The sequence below is a fragment of the Haliotis rubra genome, unplaced genomic scaffold (genome assembly GCF_003918875.1).
Source record: "Haliotis rubra isolate DU_JTF1 unplaced genomic scaffold, ASM391887v1 Scf1553, whole genome shotgun sequence".
NCBI lineage: Eukaryota > Metazoa > Mollusca > Gastropoda > Lepetellida > Haliotidae > Haliotis > Haliotis rubra.
Window position 1 is genome coordinate 30,487 of NW_025765507.1, and position 19,947 is coordinate 50,433.

The 19,947-nt window shown below is 38.6% G+C and overlaps 2 protein-coding genes across 3 annotated transcripts; both read right to left on the reverse strand.

The window, feature by feature from the left end:
* Positions 1–202: 202 nt before the first annotated feature.
* On the reverse strand, positions 203–9,689 carry LOC124270868 (arylsulfatase B-like). The gene is made up of 14 exons (XM_046705929.1): positions 9,526–9,689; positions 8,238–8,349; positions 7,963–8,014; positions 7,700–7,803; positions 7,170–7,276; positions 3,901–3,965; positions 3,506–3,607; positions 3,223–3,286; positions 2,275–2,372; positions 1,914–2,050; positions 1,659–1,717; positions 1,319–1,442; positions 850–992; positions 203–664 (listed from the first exon to the last, which is right to left on the reverse strand). Exons 1-14 carry the CDS (start codon positions 9,629–9,631, stop codon positions 492–494), a joined length of 1,446 nt encoding a protein of 481 aa, XP_046561885.1. The 5' UTR covers positions 9,632–9,689; the 3' UTR covers positions 203–491.
* LOC124270869 (arylsulfatase B-like) lies at positions 203–19,928 on the reverse strand. Of its 2 annotated transcripts, XM_046705931.1 has the most exons (15): positions 19,790–19,928; positions 18,886–18,997; positions 18,642–18,693; positions 18,161–18,264; positions 17,820–17,926; positions 16,372–16,436; positions 15,509–15,610; positions 15,174–15,237; positions 14,630–14,727; positions 14,255–14,391; positions 13,986–14,044; positions 13,752–13,875; positions 13,312–13,454; positions 12,914–13,119; positions 203–353 (listed from the first exon to the last, which is right to left on the reverse strand). In XM_046705931.1, the coding sequence occupies exons 1-14, from the start codon at positions 19,893–19,895 to the stop codon at positions 12,947–12,949; spliced, it is 1,446 nt and encodes a 481-aa protein (XP_046561887.1). In that variant the 5' UTR covers positions 19,896–19,928; the 3' UTR covers positions 203–353; positions 12,914–12,946. The 2 variants fall into 2 exon arrangements, with proteins under 2 accessions (XP_046561887.1, XP_046561886.1); XM_046705930.1 differs by lacking the exon at positions 203–353 and having other exon boundaries at positions 12,774–13,119.
* Between the last annotated feature and the right edge of the window lie 19 nt (positions 19,929–19,947).

A 19,947-nucleotide genomic window follows, 5' to 3' on the forward strand; every position in this document is an offset into this window, starting at 1 on the left:
ATCCAGCACGCTACGACTGAAATAGTGGCAACTTGTATCCTGACGATCGGAGCTGTGTGGTATGGTACGGTGAGAAGCTGCCAAGGTTTGCCACGTTATCACACCTTTGTTGTTTACATCAAAGTGTTAAACACATACTTTATGTTTTCAATACGGCGTTTAACACAATTCGCCAAATACAACTGTAAATTAAAGACACGGGAAACTAGCACCTATTTATTTTACATGTGATATCATAACAAAATGAATTTCAAACAACACATTGTTACACGTACTATTTAAATGAAATGAATTTAAATCAGCATCATATTATTGTTAGAGACTATGTTATTCAGATCGAGTTTAGTCAACATCCGCTTATTTTCAAACAACACATCGTCACATACTATTTCAGCCGAATGAATATCAAAACAACATGACATATGGCTAAAGACTATTGCATGCAAGTCGGGTTAGCCGACATTGCTCTAGTCTGTCTGCACAAATACAGGTCAGCACCATCCGGGGCTCCAGACGTTTCCGAAGTTTTTAGGGTTAGATGCAGGATCACCAGGAGGGTAGAGTGCGGGGACCATCTGCTTCCGGTAGTCTTCAATCCGGGCTCTTAGTTGGTCGACAACGTCCGGCTTCTTAGGTGCGAGGTTGTAACGCTCAGCGGGATCCGCTGTAGACAGACAAGGGGTTATTGACGAATAGCATGTGTATATGCAGGGATGGCGCTTACACAGATTATGGACACACATTTGAAAATATACATTTTCGTATATATTTTGAGAAAGGTAAATCCTCCTTACAATTTTACCAATACGTTAGTCAATTAATAGACAATTGTTTCTGTTTTGCACCTACAATGTAAATTGTACAGACGAGCTGGGAAGTCGCCCTTGAGGTATATGATGGAATCATAAATGTCATCCTTTGTCTTGTTCATAGGCTCGTGCCAGCCATCGGGTGTCCCTGGATAGCCCAATATCAGCTTGTAGTTTCCAACCCTGTCAACAAACAACACAGCACAGGATCACTTGCTGCACCCTATGTTGTTCATGATATGTACTCTTCAACATTTTGAACTGAGGGAAACAAAGTTATGTATGTTTATTGTTTCAGCTCGTAGTTAGTACAGAATAAAAACTTCACTTATTTTGGTTGTTAATTTATAATGAGTTAATATCTAATATTACTGCCATATGGTGACGAAGAAACATGTTTAAATGAAAACATTTAGACTATGAAAACGTGTTGACAACTGACAGTAAAACTACAGATTATGGCTAAAACCCAGCATAACTTCTGTAATTTAATGCATAAAGGTATTTGCCTTATTGCTGCATGACCCTCCATTGCAGGTTCAAAGTCGTCAAGATTGTATATGAATTCGGTTCTGGACGATGGATTGCCATTCCTGATGGATTCCCAGTGACTTATTCCATCGATTGTCGTCTCTACAACAGTAAATGGATTTCATGGCGTTTCTCTTTCATAGTCTGACACAGTTCACATTTATTTTCGCGTTCTCGTTTATTTCGAAATAAATGAAATATGATAGTTTAGAAACGCACACACACGCCAAATAAACAAACAAGAAAACCCTAAATGCATATGAAGTAAAAACCCATATAATTTAAAAGAATCGGTAATAAGTGGGGTGGGGTTATTACCAGGCGATCCACCAGCCGCTGACACCAAGGTGGGCTTCCAGTCTACAGCATGCATCATTCTGTAACAACATGAGTCTGTGATTACCGGACTGCTAAAGATGGTCTATACTCAGTCTGTCCAGGCTCTTTAACCAGTCACCATCAGTTCCAGAAATAGCGTTAAACAATTACTGATGCGGTGTAAAGCAATATTTTCAAGTATCATAAATTAGTTGATGACCTAATCACTCATATAACTGAAACTCATCTACAAACCCGTTATAAGTTGTTTTGGTTTTCTTTAGTCCGGCGCCATACATGAAGGATGTCCCCCTCGTGCCCCCCTCCCAGATTGTGTGCTTCCCTCCTCTTAGAGGCCAGTTGCTGGCATAGGCTTCTACAGGACCGCCATTCTGAAGTGATAAAAGTACCCTTTTGAATGATGGTGTATATCTCTTACTGTTCCTCCGCAAAGTGAAGTGTAATTGATCTGTAAAATAAGATTGTGTTGCACACATACATACATTTCAGATATTTGTACGAATGCCATTGGTTGGCAATGTACTCTCGGGTGACCCTTTTCAACATATCTTAGTTAAGGATCTAGACTGTATGATCTTAGTATCACTTTCCTTACATCAGCTGTAAACAGAATGAGTGTGTTGTCAAACAACCCCTTCTCCTTGAGAACACTTGTTACGTTGCCAACAGCTTCGTCGAGGGCAGACACCATTCCTAAAAAGAGAAAATATCATCAAAAACTCGTATCTTAAGTTTGGTTTTGTCATAAGTGATTCTAATTTATAATTCAACCACCTGATTTCACACCATGATTGCAACCTTCCTGTGAATGTGCTGGTTCCTTCAGATGGTATCCTGAGGACGAGTCACATAGTCCATATACATGTATGCCCTTACCTTTTATCTCAACTTCTATTTACCGCCCCTGTCGTATAGTGGTTAGAGCGTCCGCCCGAAGAGCGGAAGGTCGCGGGTTCGATCCCCGACTGCGTCATACCTGGCGCTCGGCATCAATGGATACATCAAGGACTGGTCGGCTCGGAGTCAGTATAATGTGTCTGAGTGGGATATTCATGCTTTACTGCGGCATGGTAACTCAGTGGGCTAGCACTATAATACCAGCTTCAGTCCGGGCTAGTACAAGCAGCCGCACATACACGTACACACGCATGCACGTGGTCATATGAGCGAAATATTCTCAAGCACGACGTTAAACCCAATTTCACCTCACCTCAAATTCTATTAAATGTACAGGAATGTTTTTTTTCACATTAAATCCTGATATTCTTGACCTATAATTCAATATGACAAATAGCGTAATCATAAAGAAGCTGTATTTTTACAAGAAAACCCGTTTCAAATATTTTATGAAGTTGCTTGAGGTGATTATTTAAAAAAGTCAACTGGATGAACATGGCTGTTAGACCAAGTCCAGACACTGCACATCCTGTATTTACCTCCTTAATGTGGAGACGCTTCATGTACTATTCTTTAACCCCATTATCAAGGACACATCGGGGCAATCGATCTGTCCTCTAAAGAGGTTTAAAGAAGGTCATATTACCTGAAAATGTTCTGCGGCCTTCGTTTAACACGTTAGGGTACATGTTGTAGTACTTTTCGGGAACCTGAATACAGAATGGTGAGAAACTGACACTGTGATGAATTGTGCAGCTTTCTCCATGAAGAGGTAAACATTTAAGATATTTGATAATGTTTTATGCAGACACATTTCTTGTGAAAACGTAAATAAAATGTCTGAACAATTTGTACCCTGTGGATGTGTTCATTTCATTTCAAGTGTCATAAAGCTGCAAGGGGACAAGTTGAAAGACAGTATACTTTACCTCAATAGGACCATGTACATTCTGATAGGGCAGGTACATAAACAGAGGCTGGGAGACGTTGTGTTGGTTGATAATGTCAATAGCTTTCTGGGTGAATGTATACTGAAACAGAGAGACAGAATGAGTTACTTATCATACAGTGTTGCATTTTGTGTGTTGCGTGATGTAGTATGTTCGCTACCGCCTGTGACGATTAGGTTCAGGGCCAGACAATTCTGTCGTTGTATTGATACTGATACATAGCCATTAGGTTCTGTAAAAATTATCCCCTCAGCACAGGTACGGAGTGAGTATCAGTGGATAGCAAGAATGACGGTTACTTTAGTTATGAATGTCACAGCTGTTCAATGTTGATTTATCCATCTTGTTTGGTCACTTGTTTGCACGTTACTCACAGCTGAATACTCTCCCCTGTAATCCCAAGCGGGAAGTTTGTTATCCCGGTAGTCCAAATTGGCACCTGAAAATACATAAGTGAAATCTGATATGGACAAAATATATCCCTACGAGTATTTCTCATCTATTCTCTATTTATTATGGCATTATTGACAAGCAGCCGTGACGAGCGCCTAAGCACATTCCTGATTTACCTGCATTGAAATACAAGTAGGACGATGGGTTAAATTATTGAATTTGACAAGTTATATAGCGACTTATTTCAGCTAAAATGACTCACACCCCTATAATTTATGAAGCAAGTATTTATGCTCAAACATATTTTGTCAGTTCAAAGAAACTTGAAAAACTGTTACTGGAAGACATTTAGTCAGGAGAAATTCTACATAGTCACGCAGGCGATGACATTAAGCTGAGGTCCATCAACATATATTTCAAAAGCAAATCACTCAATTAACTGGGACAAATACGATATGAGTCATTCTCAAAAGATGCAGCTTTTTCCCGTATCAGGATTAAAACCTCCATAAAACCGTCAAATTTTATCAGTGTGTTAAAAGTCTGATTTCTACATCTAATCTTACTTGGGAATTTTTTATCACAAACTAAAGGACCAAATAATATTTATTTTTTCCTTTTTTGTAACGAGGGACATGCATTTTGTCATGTATCCAGGTGCAAAAACCTAACATCATGTATCTCCTGTGCACTAAATTTTATATAAAAAGGTATTGTTTCTGGAGTGGTTGAAAAGAATAGACCTTTTTCTCATTACTGGTAGATGTTCATGATTTACAAGTTGAATTTTGATATAAAAAAAAACAACCTTTTTCTCTTGTTACAAGAAAAATGTCTTTCCTGTAACAGTTCCATAGAATTATGAAATAATTAATGATCCCTCATCCTGTGAAAGTGGAACTACATGTTATGCTTATTAACAACTTCTGGTTGAGAGTGATGAACATGTGGTGTTGTTTCAAAGAAAATCAAGTTTAAAGGTCAGCCTTTGCGAGTATTTTTTATTGGTGTCTTTTAGATAACATCAATTATTTACAAAATACCCAGTTTCCCACGGAACCATAATTATAACATAAGAATGTTGTCTGAAATGGGAAAGGGACTAGTCATTATTTTTCTCTTAATTTACTCTTACAATTTGTCTTTCATATAACCAGTCTTTTCTGTAACAGCTCTTTTGTTATTGGAAAGACCTTCAATGTTACGTCAAAGAAACATCAATATTGATTAGTCACATATTCTTTTATGTTAATGTCAATGTCATTAACAGTTGACTTGTGGTAATTATCTAAGGTCTATATATGCTGAGGCTGAAACATGTTTTACACTTTCTTGTCTGAAGGCTATCATACTAAGTTTTGTCAAAGGTCGTTATTGGAAAGACAAATTCTGTAACTGCAAAGACAATTTAATACAAATTTGAAAATAAACATTATCTCTGGTAGGTCTTTGGTCATCTAGATTTGCTATGTGCTCATATTAGGACCTTTAAAATTATATTTTGAGTAACAATTCACGTTTTCCCAAAATATTTGTATGCTATATGTCTTTCAAATAGCTGTTACTTAAAAGACTTATGTTGTTACTGCAAAGACAGTTTAATACTAAATATCCTTCATTTTTGTCTTTCTGGTTTGCTATCTAAAGTTAATGTGCCATAATCTGAAACAAAATTTCAAAGAAATATTCACTTCTGTATGGTTCTCAGAACTGGCAAGATGGGTATGACAAATGCGAAGATTAATTTTAATAATTGATTTGTTACTTTGACAGTTTGAGGGAGATGATCAAAACTTTGATACTTTTGTTAGTTGCAAAACTTTTTGACAGTTTGAGGAAGATGATCAAAGCTTGGATACTTTTGTTGGTTGCAAGCCTGTTTGACAGTTTCAGGAATGTGATCCAAACTTGGATACTTTTGCTAGTTGCAAACCTTTTTGACAGTTTGATAAATTTATTGCAATTACAGTCAAACTTGTTCTGAAATGAGTTTCTGAGTTCCTAGAAAACAAATTTCAAAATGGTAACTGCTAATTTTATTGTTGTTTATTCAAAGCACACTGTCTAAAGTCTTTATTGAACACCAGAATTTAATTCTTTTTTGTCTTCCATCAACTTGATCTGAAATGTCTTTCCAGTAACACTGACATGTCTTTGGGGTAACACACTGGCTAACTTCCAAAATATATTTTGCACTTCAAGTGTGGTAAAATCAATACGTTTATAAATTGATTAATGTGAACCTATCTTATCTTCACTGCCATAGATGTATTCTTATCCTAACTCAAATATACGATTGAATTGTCTTCTCTGTAACAAACATGTCATTGTTACTCGCCTTATTTGGAGATATAAATATAACATGTAACACTTACTATACAACTAAGGGTAACAGGCAAAAAACTATTCCTTTCATTGAAGATAGATCAAAGATATTTGCTACAATTAGATAGTTTTTCAAATATATTTGATATACTTTCTTTCCAATAACATAGGGTGTCTTTGGCATAACGCTACTGTCTTTCATATAAGGGGACTAAGAAGTAAATGTTTTATGATCTAAAGAGTAAGACATTGTACGAAATCACTCAGAAATATCAAAATGTTCTCTTCAAATTACCTTCAGTGCAATGATATTTTAGGGGAGACAGTTGAAAAGATATCAAGAGTATTGCAAAGTACCCACAGATTTCACTTTTTAATCTGACACAGTGTAGAACAGGTTTATTTAATACAAATCCAATATTAGAACTGATTTTTTAAGTGTGAGTAACAAAATAACACATAAAGTAGAATTTACAATACAATATCTTTACATATCAATGTATTTTTAAGAAAAATGTGGATACTACTGTTGTTACAGGAAAGACATTGTGTCTTCGTCCTAATTAGTTTAATTAGTCTTCATAAAAATGTGGCACATAATTAAGCCTCAAATACTATTGGTTTGTGAACCTTAACAACGTATCTTGCTATCTGTCAAAATAAAGATCGACGATTTTGTATTTCAATTATGTTGTCTTTTGTACACCAAATAGCTGCAACTTTTGAGAATGACTCATATACGACTGATTAAAACCTTATGTAAGAATAAGTGTTTGTTATGTTAAGTGTACATAATACATTCTTTTTCATAGAATCCCTTCCTGTCGGCATCACCGACAGGGGTTTAAGGACATGATTCAAAACTGCCTGACTGACTTTGATGAAATATACTGATAGCGTGTCTTGCTGGTATTAATGTACTTGCCCTTGCTGTGATTGAAGTAGTCCTCCGATGCACTGTAGTAACCGAAGAAAGTATCGAACCCTCTGTACGTTGGTGTACACTCCCATTTACAGAAACCCAGGTGCCACCTTGAAAACAAAAACAGTGGAAGGGTATCGGGTGGTTCAGCATAGTGAAACATGGAACTGATGCTGAAATTTTAATTTTTGATCATTTATCAATTAATACAGTTATTTGCAAGCATTCATATACATGTATCAATTCTACTTTGGTCTGATCCATACCGATTACGTCAGTGTCCAGCGTCCGATTACGTCACCTGACAGTGGAAGGGTCTTGCTTGGTACATAGTGAAACATGGATATACTTTAATCTTGATCATTTATTGAAAACTTAAATTTTCTGCAGATGTTCATATCCATGTATCTATTAGGTATTTGCGATTCAATTCTTCCCTGGAATTTGTTTGAAAAAGGTGCACACTGCACAATCAGTAAAACAATTTCGCTCTCTGCCGAAATATTCTACCATAATCAGTTTGCGAGACATACTTGCCGACAATATGCGTAGCGTAGCCGAGTTTCTTCAACTCTTGAGGCAGGAAGGTGTAGTTGAGAGGCACACAAGCGGGCTGAACATCGCTTAGAACGTTGTGCTGTCAAATACATATGCAAAATTCTTTTAAATCATAGTATCAATTTCAATAGCCGCAACAGTTGAAATCCGATTTCATGGAAAGTCTTTGGTTCCATCATCATTAAAGTTAATCATGCTCAATTTAAATATGAATGAAGCAATATTTCCTTTCACTTACCTGCATGCCCACCTTGAATGGAAACATTCCACTCATGAAGGCCGTGCGGGACCTGTAAACCATGGTAGGGGGTTGAGAAGAACCATGATGTACCTAACATAACATATACTTACAACCACAGTGGGCATTTTCAAAATGATGTCATGTCGATAATCCACTTTTTGAATACATGCATTAACGTTGGATGTTTTCATGACATATAGATGGAACTTGCAAGGTGCGATTATTTCGAAGTACAAATTTACGGTCTTTAGCAAAAAACAAATGATAATTACGGGCTACAATAGGGCTGGACATATGCACTCTCAAAGATGATCCCCTCTGTTGCCAGTTTGTCGATGTTAGGAGTCTTCATGTGCGGGTTTCGGAAACCAACATCGTGCCATCCTTATTGTAATGAAAATTGACATGCTATTATTAAATATGCCTAACCATCACTGAAGTGCAACATTTAGTCGTTTTTACGGTACATGTGTCCCATATAAGCCTGCATGTTATCTGCTATCCGAGTAACCTCTGGGTGGGGGGGTGGGAGGGATTGCGGAAGCCTAGAGTAGTGGTTAAAGCGTTCGTTCGTCACGACGAAGTCCCGTGTTTATTGTTGGAATATTGCAAAAAGGGCCGTAAAGTCAGTATTGGTTTAATTTTTGTACCTCATTGAAGTGTAAAGTTCAACTTTCTTTCTTTCTCTACCGCCGCCGTGGTGTAGTGGTTAGAGCGTCCGCCCGGAGAGCGGAAGGTCGCGGGTTCAATGCCCGACCGCGTCATACCAAAAAAACGTTAAAACATGGTACTTGTTGGTCCCTGCCTGACGCTCGGCATTAATGGGTACAACAAGGACTGGTCGGCTCGGAGTCAGTATACTGTGTCTGAGTGGGGTATTCATGCTTCACTGCGGCATGGTATCTCAGTGGGCTAGCACTATAAAACCAGCTTCAGTCTGGGCTAGTACAAGGAGCCGCACATACACATACACACGCATGCACGTGGTCATATGAGCGAAATATTCTCAAGCACGACGTTAAACCCAATTTCACCTTACCTTCTTTCTTTCTCTTTACGTTTACCTTGGCCTTTGGCATGTTGTTATTATCTAGCTGATAAATAGAATACCATTCAACGAATGACACTCCATATCCCTGATATACTCGTTAAACAGTTAGGACAATTGACGTAATCTACGATGTCAATCTGAAACGATGTGTCAAATATCTCCCCATTAAATCCACATGCGTAAGACCAAGTTATAAGTACATCTGCTTGATAAAGCATACGTTTCCTGTTATTTTATGTGAATATGTATTGTAAAGCAGACCTCGAGGTACGAACTGTTGTTTTACCTTCAAAAGTCTGTGTTTATAGATCAGACATTTGTGATCATTTCAAATTTGTTTGTATGTGTAAATGTAGAAACGAATGCTTAAAACTAACAGTGATAAACGATTACCAGAATCCCCTATGTTCCATTCTGCTGATGCATACATTTATGATTCTGTCATATAACGAAGAATTACAACGAATAGGTGTGGATAGTCACGTTGTACACAAAGTTAACCTACTAACCTAAATCATCTGCAACTATGAAGACAATGTTGGGGGGTTGTACTGCCGCACAAGACACAAGAACCGAGAGGAACACAAGGATGAAGTTCTCCATTCCCACTGTCATTGATAAATGAAAACACCGCAGAGGTACTTGCTATATTCATAGGATGACCTTCACTCGCTTATCATCCAGGTATATATGCATGTATAACGTGATATGTAGCAGCTTAGGTGTGTCAGTACGTCTGTACTTAACTTGCTTACATTCCAGTAGACTCCATGTCTGGTTCGCTGTACGTGCACAGGACACAAAAATCGAGAGGAACACAGGGATGAACTTCTCCATTTCTATGGTCATAGATACATGAACACACCCCAGAGGACTTGTATTCATTCGATGACCTTTGCCCGGTAATCAACCAGATAAATACACATGGATATGATTTGTGCACATTAACATGCTGGGAAGATGTTTAAGTTTTGACTTCTGTTTCAGTGGATGTAATGCTCCGTGTCTGATATGTTAATCTAAGTCCAAATTTCGGAAGCCATTCCGTTTATTTTCCAGCACATGCTGACATTCTCAGTGCACTAGCAGCTAGCTACATGTCTTAAATGTAATGCCTCTTGTTTTTCTACAATCATGTATAGGTCGACCAGCACTAAGTTGTTTGAATTGTTCATATATGCACGTGTTTTAAATATGATTTAGGAGGTACACGTGCTGTGATTACAAATAAACTGACTTTTACATTTAAAGAATCCCGGTAAATTTGATATTAGAAACCGAACGCATCTTTTCAAATTTTCCAATTTCATGCACAGGTGAGTTTTTTTTGTACCATACGAATTTTCAAAGGGACCTTTGGGCCTCAGGATTGACATTGCACAATGAACTTCACTTCCCGCAGTAGAAGGTGAATCGTCCAGATTGTTGACGTTGGGTGGATATGTCAATCCAAGATGATATCTGTAAATAATCGAGTCTGGACCAGACAATCTAGTGATCAACAGCCTTAGAATCGATATACGCAATTGGGATACGACGACATGTGTCAACCAAGTCAACAAGCCTGACCACCCGACCCCGTTAGTCGCCACTTACGACAAGCATGGGTTACTGAAGATCAGTTCTACCCCGGACCTTAAAAGGTCCCTTAAAATGTAATCCTCAACCAGAACGCAACTAACCAATTGCAGTTTGTTTGGTTACGATTATGTTAGCTTATAAAACCTCTTCATTGTAACAGGGTTAGTGAATAATTATATTTGGGGTATTTTGTCAGCAACTACACATCATCTCACGAAAACTTCATTTTCATACCTGTAACTGTAAAAGAGCTGCCTCTGGGATCTCCGCATCTAACATCTTGAAATGAGGAAAAACAAGTGTGTATTATACACATAAGACATTTTCCAGCATTTCACGGAAATCCATTCAACACCAGTTGCTGTTCAGGATAAGATCTTTGACTTTCTGAAAGCCGAAGAAATAATTGGTGAAAAAAGACGTTCATGTTTAGGTTATTTGGACAAAACTAAATCATATTTTGTTGTGTGGTATTACACAGTCAGACCTTTTTGAAAGATTTAATGCCTATGTCACCATATTTTGTGAGTGTGATTACACCAAATGCAGGTCGTAAGTTAAATGTGGTAGATTTTAATTGGCTATGAAATGTCAGAAGGTGCGATATCGTGAACCCAAATACTAAAGGGCGTGTAAATAGAGTTATGACCTAAGGACTATTGTTCTCATCAACATGTAAATGTCATGCAAACTCCTTTTTGAAAAAAGGTGCTCATCGTATGCTCATAACTATGAACAGGGATGATAAACACATATTAAGAACGTATATTTGGTAAACTATGCAATAACTACGGTCTATCATCTTTTTCTCTGTATGTCCTGTGCTTGATGATTTGCATGTTGAATGTTCTTGCCATATACAAACCAATCATCCTACATTTTCAAGTTTATTGTATTCCATGCGTTCCTTATATACCCACCCATTAAAACGTGTGACATGACATTTATTTTATGCAATGAATTATACTGTGTTACTATGATGTTAGCATAGTAAAGATGCCCATGACGATCCAGGCTGGAAATGGTCTTCAACAACCATAAAGGGTAGGGCGGTCAGATTCGCTGACTTGGTTGACACATGTCATTGCATCCCAATTATGTAGAGAGGTGTTCATGGTGTCAGTCACGGGATTGTCTGGTCCAGACTCGATTATTTACAGGCTGCCGTCATTTAGATGGATGATGTGGACAGGTTGAATGAGGTTCACAATATCGGACCTTTGGAATGGTTGAATGAAGATTTCCCTAGCTCCTCTAACTGTGCTAGAGCTGTGAGATTACATCGTCCCATGATGAAAGTGATATGTATGTTATCTGCTGTCGCATTCCTATATGAGCCTGATATCAATAGACGACAAGGACACTGATGAGTTATTTGATGTGAATGACTCACTATGTGCTCAAGGTGAAACTGCTATGTTTGGAGGCCTTAATGCTGACATATCGAAATTCGCTATCGCTCGATGTTTACTGATTACTTACAATAGAGTATACACTTGGGAAAGGAGACGATATCAGTAAAAAGCAAAAGAGTATACCCTCATACCATCTCATTTACAATGTAAGGTAAAATCAAGAATTCTCTATATATAATCTTGAGACTCACACATATTCGTGTTATCTTAACCTTACCCTAGAGACCCTGTTATCTCCGAGACATTGTTAGTAAATGCACTGGACGAAGGGATGTGTAGCGTGTCACCAACTGACAGTGATTTAGAAGCACATGCATTCGAGATATGACATACATTCGAATCTGACAACAAATTTCTATTTGTTACACATGTTTTATCACTAGTTTGCCTTTTATTCCCCATGTGATCTGTTTATTCGAAGGTGTTTGTTTGGTTGACCATAATTATTTTGTGTCAGTCTAATTATTAGTTCCTTTTTGGTGTTGTATTTCATAACTTCGAAGAACGCCCAAAGTCAGTTTCACACATTTAGCTGACATGGTCAATCCAGCACTCAAAATAGTTGCAACGTTTATCCTATCGACGATCGGAACGGTGTGGTATGGTACGGTGAGAAGCTGCCACTTCGTGACAAGCTCTTTTAATGTGCCACGGTTTTTCACGTTTGGTGTTTACATCAAAGTGCTAAACATATACTTTATGTTTTCAAAGAGGCGTTTAACACAAATCGCCAAAGATATCAGTAAAATACAGACACGGGAAACTGGCATCTATTTATTTTACATGTACCATATCAAAATGAATTTCAAACAAAACATTGTTACGTACTATTTCAAAGGAATGATCTTCAATCAGCATCACATTATTGTTACAGATTATTCTATTCAGGTCGAGTCATCATTGCTCCGTTTATTTCATATAACTACTCTGAAGGTCAACACCATCCGGGGCTCCAGACGTTCCCGAAGTTTTTAGGGTTAGATGCAGGATCACCAGGAGGGTAGAGGGCGGGGACCATCTGCTTCCGATAGTCTTCAATCCGGGCTCTTAGTTGGTCGACAATGTCCGGCTTCTTAGGTGCGAGGTTGTAACGCTCAGTGGGATCCGCTGTAGACAGACAAGGGGTTATTAACATAATGACAAATAGCATGTGTGCATGGACTTATTGCGTTTGCACAGATTATGGACACATATTTGAAAATATACATTTTCGTATATATTTTGAGAAAGGTAAATCCTCCTTACAATTTTACAAATACGTTTATAGTCAATAGGTAATTGTTTCTGTTTTGCACCTACATCGTATATTGTACAGACGAGCTGGGAAGTCGCCCTTGAGGTATGTGATGGAATCATAAATGTCATTCTTTGTCTTGTTCATAGGCTCGTGCCAGCCATCGGGTGTCCCTGGATAGCCCAGTATCAACTTGTAGTCTCCAACCCTATCAACAAACAACACCACACAGGATCATTTACTGTACAACATTTTGAATTTATGGAAACTCAGCATGTTTTCATTAAAATAGAGAACGATAACATGTAAACACAATCAGGCTATAGATCGCTAGGAACTGAAGGTAAATCACCATTCCAGGGACCAGTTTTGGTTTACAATAAACTACTATCTGCTTAAACCGCAGCTCGAGTTACATCATCACTTTAGGTGCTGGCGATTATCAAGGTGCCAAGGACAGTTGTTACTAAATTATTTTTGTAATTAAATACATAAAAGCATTTGCCTTATTCCAGCATGACCCTCCATTACAGGTTCAAAGTCGTCAAGATTGTATATGAATTCGGTTCTGGACGATGGATTGCCATTCCTGATGGATTCCCAGTGACTTATTCCATCGATTGTCGTCTCTACAAAAGTTGAATGATAAAGTAAATGGATTTCATAAATGAAAACAAATACTAGAAAAAAACCCATATGAATTTAAAAGAATCGGTAATAAGTTGGGTGGGGTTATTACCAGGAGATCCGCCAGCCGCTGATACCAAGGTGGGCTTCCAGTCTACAGCATGCATTATTCTGTAATGACATGGGTCTGTGATTACCGGACTGCTAAAGATGGTCTATACTCATGCTGCCTAGGATCTTCAACCAGTCACCATTAGCTCCAGAAATAGCTCCAGAATATCGAAATTTACCGATGTGATGTAAAGCAATATTATCAAGAATTATACATTCTCTTTTGATATGACGATGACATAATCGCTTATATTGCTGACATCTACAAACCCGTTATAAGTTGTTTTGGTTTTCTTCAGTCCGGCGCCATACATGAAGGATGTCCCCCTCGTGCCCCCCTCCCAGATTGTGTGCTTTCCTCCTCTTAGAGGCCAGTTGCTGGCATACACTTCTACAGGACCGCCATTCTGAAGTGATATAAAACTCTCCTTTTGAATGATAATATATATCTCTTACTGTTCGTCAGTATAGTGAAGTGTAATTGATCTGTAAAATAAGATTGTGTTGCACACACAGTTAAGATCATACATACATTTCGGGTATTTATACGAATGCCAATGATTGGCAATGTACTCTCGGGTGACCCTTTTCAACATATCTTTGTTCAGGATGTAATCTGTATCGTCTTAGTATTTGTTTCCTTACATCAGCTGTAAACAGAATGAGTGTGTTGTCAAACAACCCCTTCTCCTTGAGAGCACTTGTAACGTTGCCAACAGCTTCGTCGAGGGCAGACACCATTCCTAAAGAGAGAAAATATCATCATAAACTCGTATCGTAACTTTGGTTTTGTGATAAGTGATTCTAATGTGTAACTCAACCATCTCATTTCACACCATTTCACAACCCTCCTTTGAATGTGCTGGTTCCTTGAGATAATATCCCGAGGGCGAGTCACATAGTCCATATATGCCTATACCTTTTATCTCAAATTCAACTAAATGTAAATAAATGGTTTTTTTTCACATTTTATCGTGATATTCTTGACCTATACTGAATGAACAAGGCGCTTAGACCTGATCCGGACATATCGTGGTTTACCTTCTTAATGCAGAGACGCATATTGTACTATTCTTTATCCCCATTAGACTTAACACCTCCGGGCTATCAACCTGCCCACTAAAGACCATGGATAGTGAACGGGTAGAGGAACGTATGTGTAATTCCAGTTTGAAGAAGTTCGGATTACCTGAAAATATTCTGCGGCCTTCGTTTAACACGTTAGGGTACATGTTGTAGTACTTTTCGGGAACCTGAATACAGAATGATGAGAAACTGACACTGTGATGAATTTTGCAGCTGTCTCCATGAAGAGGTAAACATTGAAGATATTTGAAAATGTTTTATGCAGACACATTTCTTGTGAAAAAACAAATGTCTGAACATTTTGTACTATGTAGATGTGTTTCATTCTAAGTGTTATAAAGCAACTACAGCTTAAATGTACAGCTGCAAGGGAACACAAAACAGCCGGTGCAATATACGCGTTGTTTTGTAAAGAAACAAGTTGAAAGACTACTTTACCTCAATCGGGGCATGTACGTTCTGATAGGGCAGGTACATAAACAGAGGCTGGGAGACGTTGTGTTGGTTGATGATGTCAATAGCTTTCTGGGCGAATGTATACTGAAACAGAGAGACAGGACGAGTACATGTAATACGATGCTGCATTGTGTGTGGGGAGCGATCTGGTAGCGTGTTCGTTACCGCCTGTGATGATTGGGATCAGGGCAGACAAGTTGTCTGATACTGTATTGATACTGATAAAACCTATTCAGAATACAATGACAAGCAGTCACCTCAGTTGGACAACTTGATCCAATTAGACACCAATTAGTGGGCTAATGTCACAAATGATATATTTGATTATACTCTCTTAGTGAATTACAAATTCAAATGCTGCTTCATGTTGAGTCCCACTCAGAGTGAGACAGGGATCGCCATTACACAAAGGCCATGATCCATGCCACACTCCGCAAAATGGTAATATCGGGTGTGACTTAACTTGAAGAGGTACTGGAATTTGTAATTTACTTTGAAAACGTAATCATAAAAATAACATTTGTTACATGGTTGTATGTAGTGGTAGAACACCCCCCACCCATCCCCCACCCCCCTTTCCTGTAAGTCATGGTAGCATATGTGTCATCTGTCGAGCAGTCGTAGTGTTTGAACCCTACGCAGGTCAATAACTTTGTTCCTGATTTTATGCAGATCCCAGGTTAAAAATAACTAGCCATTAGGTACTGAAAATGTATCCCCTGAGCACAGATATGGATTCATTATCAGTGGAAGACAAGAATGACGAACATTTCAATTCTCAATCACACAGCTGTCCAATGTTGATTTATCCAACTGGTGTGGTCACTAGTTTGTACATTACTCACAGCTGAATACTCCCCCCTGTAATCCCAAGCGGGAAGTTTGTTATCCCGGTAGTCCAAATAGGCATCTGCAAAATACGTATGTGAAATCTGATATGCGTAAAATGTGTCCCTATTTCCTATCTATTCTCCATTGGTTATGGCATCATTTTCATACAGCTATTAGTGAGTGAGTTAATATTTAACGTCACATCGGCAATATCTCAGCCATATCGGGACGAAAACAATTTATACAATAAAAAGTGAAAACATTTTGAAGATTAAAACCTGTCGACGATGGACAGTAAAAATACTAGATAATCACATATATAATATAAAACTAGCGAGCAAAGCTAAAACATTCCAATTAAAGAAGACAATACAATATAAAACACGGGCTATAGATCTCCAACAACTGAAGGTAGATCACCATACTAGGAACCATGGGGACTTACATTACTTTTCCTACCTGCATGGAGCCTAGCTGGCATACAACTATTACATCACCTATGGAGCCTAGCTGGCATACAGCTATTACATCACCTATGGAGCCTAGCTGACATACAGTTATTACATCACCTATGGAGCCTAGCTGGCATACAGCTATTACATCACCTATGGAGCCTAGCTGGCATACAGCTATTACATCACCTATGGAGCCTAGCTGGCATACAGCTATTACATCACCTATGGAGCCTAGCTGGCATACAGCTATTACATCACCTATGGAGCCTAGCTGGCATACAGCTATTACATCACCTATGGAGCCTAGCTGGCATACAGCTATTACATCATCACCTATGGAGCCTAGCTGGCATACAGCTATTACATCACCTATGGAGCCTAGCTGGCATACAGCTATTACATCACCTATGGAGCCTAGCTGGCATACAGCTATTACATCACCTATGGAGCCTAGCTGGCATACAGCTATTACATCACCTATGGAGCCTAGCTGGCATACAGCTATTACATCACCTATGGAGCCTATGGCATACAGCTATGGCTATTACATCACCTAGCCTAGCTGGCATACAGCTATTACATCACCTATGCATACAGCTATTACAGCCTACATACACAGCTATTACATCACCTATGGAGCCTAGCTGGCATACAGCTATTACATCACCTATGGAGCCTAGCTGGCATACAGCTATTACATCACCCATGGAGCCTAGCTGGCATACAGCTATTACATCACCTATGGAGCCTAGCTGGCATACAGCTATTACATCACCTATGGAGGCCAAACCCTAACAACCTAAATTCATGAAATGAAAATGGTTCCACTTGGTAAATAATGTTTGCTGTTTGTGTATGAATATTGTTTACATAGTGATCCTGGCGTTTGTATTTCTCCGACTTAACTAGTTGATTAAAAAAGGGGTTTAAAGACATGATTCAAAACTACGTGACTGACTTTGATGAAATATACTGATAACGTGTCGTATTTGTAGTAATGTACTTGCTTTTGGTGTGATTGAAGTAGTCTTCTTCTGCACTGTAGTAGCCAAAGAACGTATCAAACCCTCGGTATGTTGGCGTGCACTCCCATTTACAGAAACCCAGGTGCCACCTTGCAAACAGGTGAAAAATAGTGGGATGGTCTTGAGTGGTGCAACATAGTGACACAAGGATATATTTAAATCTTGATCATTTGTCAATTGATATAATTCTCTGCAGAAATTCATGTAAATATCTCGTCCGTTAGGTATCTGCGATTCCATTATGCAAGTGTACACTACACAATCAGAAATACAATATCGCTCTCTATAGACATGTTGTATCATTGTGAGTTTGCTGGACATACTTGCCGACCATATGTGTAGCGTAGCCGAGTTTCTTCAACTCTTGAGGCAGAAAGGTGTAGTTAAGAGGGACACACGCGGCCTGGTGATCTCCAAGAACGTTGTGCTGTTAAAAATATATAAGCTAGACCCTGTTATGTCATAGTATATTAATGGAAAGGAGCTTTGGTTCCATCATCATTAAAGTTGATTATGCTCATTATGACTACATCCACTCAGTCAGACTGGCAGTATCGCACTCTACACAAACGGTTCTGCTATGAGTTTGCTGGACATACTTGCCGACCATGTGTGTGGCATAGCCGAGTTTCTTCAGCTCTTGTGGCAGGAAGGTGTATTTGAGAGGAACACAAGCAGCCTGACACTATGCTTCAATGTGAGATATAAAAGGCCCATTACATGGCAGCACACAGCCACAGGCCGTTACATAAAACCTTATGTGTTCCATTATCATGGGAACAGCCAATCTTTCCTTTCACTTACCTGCATGCCCACCTTGAAAGGAAACATTCCACTCATGAAGGCCGTGCGAGACCTGTAAACAATCATAGGCGACCATGATAATCTCAGCTCGATAATACATTCATGATACTTATTCATTGTTAAGGTTTTGAATGTGAGGCAGGTAATTCTACGAACACGTTTTACAATTTGTATGTTGAATACATGCATTAACGTTATATAGAAATACAAATGTAAGGTCTGTGACAAAACAAATGATAATTACGGGCTACAATACGGCTGGACATATGCACTCTCAAAGATGATCCCCTCTGTTGCCAGTTTGTCGATGTGAGGAGTCTTCATGTGTGGGTTTCGGAAGCCAACATCGTACCATCCTGATTGTAATGAAAATTGACATGATATGATTAAGTATACATAAGCATCACTGAAGTGTAACATTTAGTCGTTTTTACGGTACAGATCTTCCATATAAGCCTGGATGTTAGCTGCTTTCCGAGTAACCTCTGGAGCTTTGGGGTAGCCTAGTGGTAAAAGAGTTCGTTCGTCATGGCGAAGTGCCGTGTCCCGCATAAAATCTGTGAAGCCCGTTTCTGGTGTCCCCGACATAATATTGCTGGAATATTGCTAAAAGCGCCGTAAAACCTTGGCCACTCCATGAAAGTAACATCGTACCACCCTTATTGAAATTAAAGTTGACACAGTATGTTTATATATATTATACCTTATTGAAGTGTAAAGTAGAATCGCGTTAACAATGTGTTTCTTTCTCTTGATCTTGTCATGTTGTTATTATCTAACTGATCTAACAGATATGATGGACGTAATCTACGATGTCAATCTGAAGCGATGTGTCAAATATCTCCCCATGCAATCCATGTGCCTAAAACCTAGTTATGAAAACACTTGCTGGATGAAACATACGTTTCCTGGTATTTTATGTGAATATTGCATGTAAATGAGACCTCTAGGTACGAACTGTTTTTACCATCCAAAGTCTACGTTTATTGATCATTTCAAATGTGTTTGCAAGTATAGAATGCTTAAACCTAGCAGTGATAAACGATGTTCAATCTTCCGAAGCATACACAGACGAGTCTGTCATATAACGAAGAATAACAGCGAATATGTGTGCACAGGCACTTTGTACACACAATTAATCTACTCACCTAAATCATCTGCAACTATGAAGACAATGTTGGGGGGTTGTGTTGCCGCACAAGACACAATAATCAAGAAGAACACAAGGATGAACTTCTCCATTTCTACTGTCATAGATAAATGAACACACCGCAGAGATTATTGTTATATTCACAAGATGGCCTTC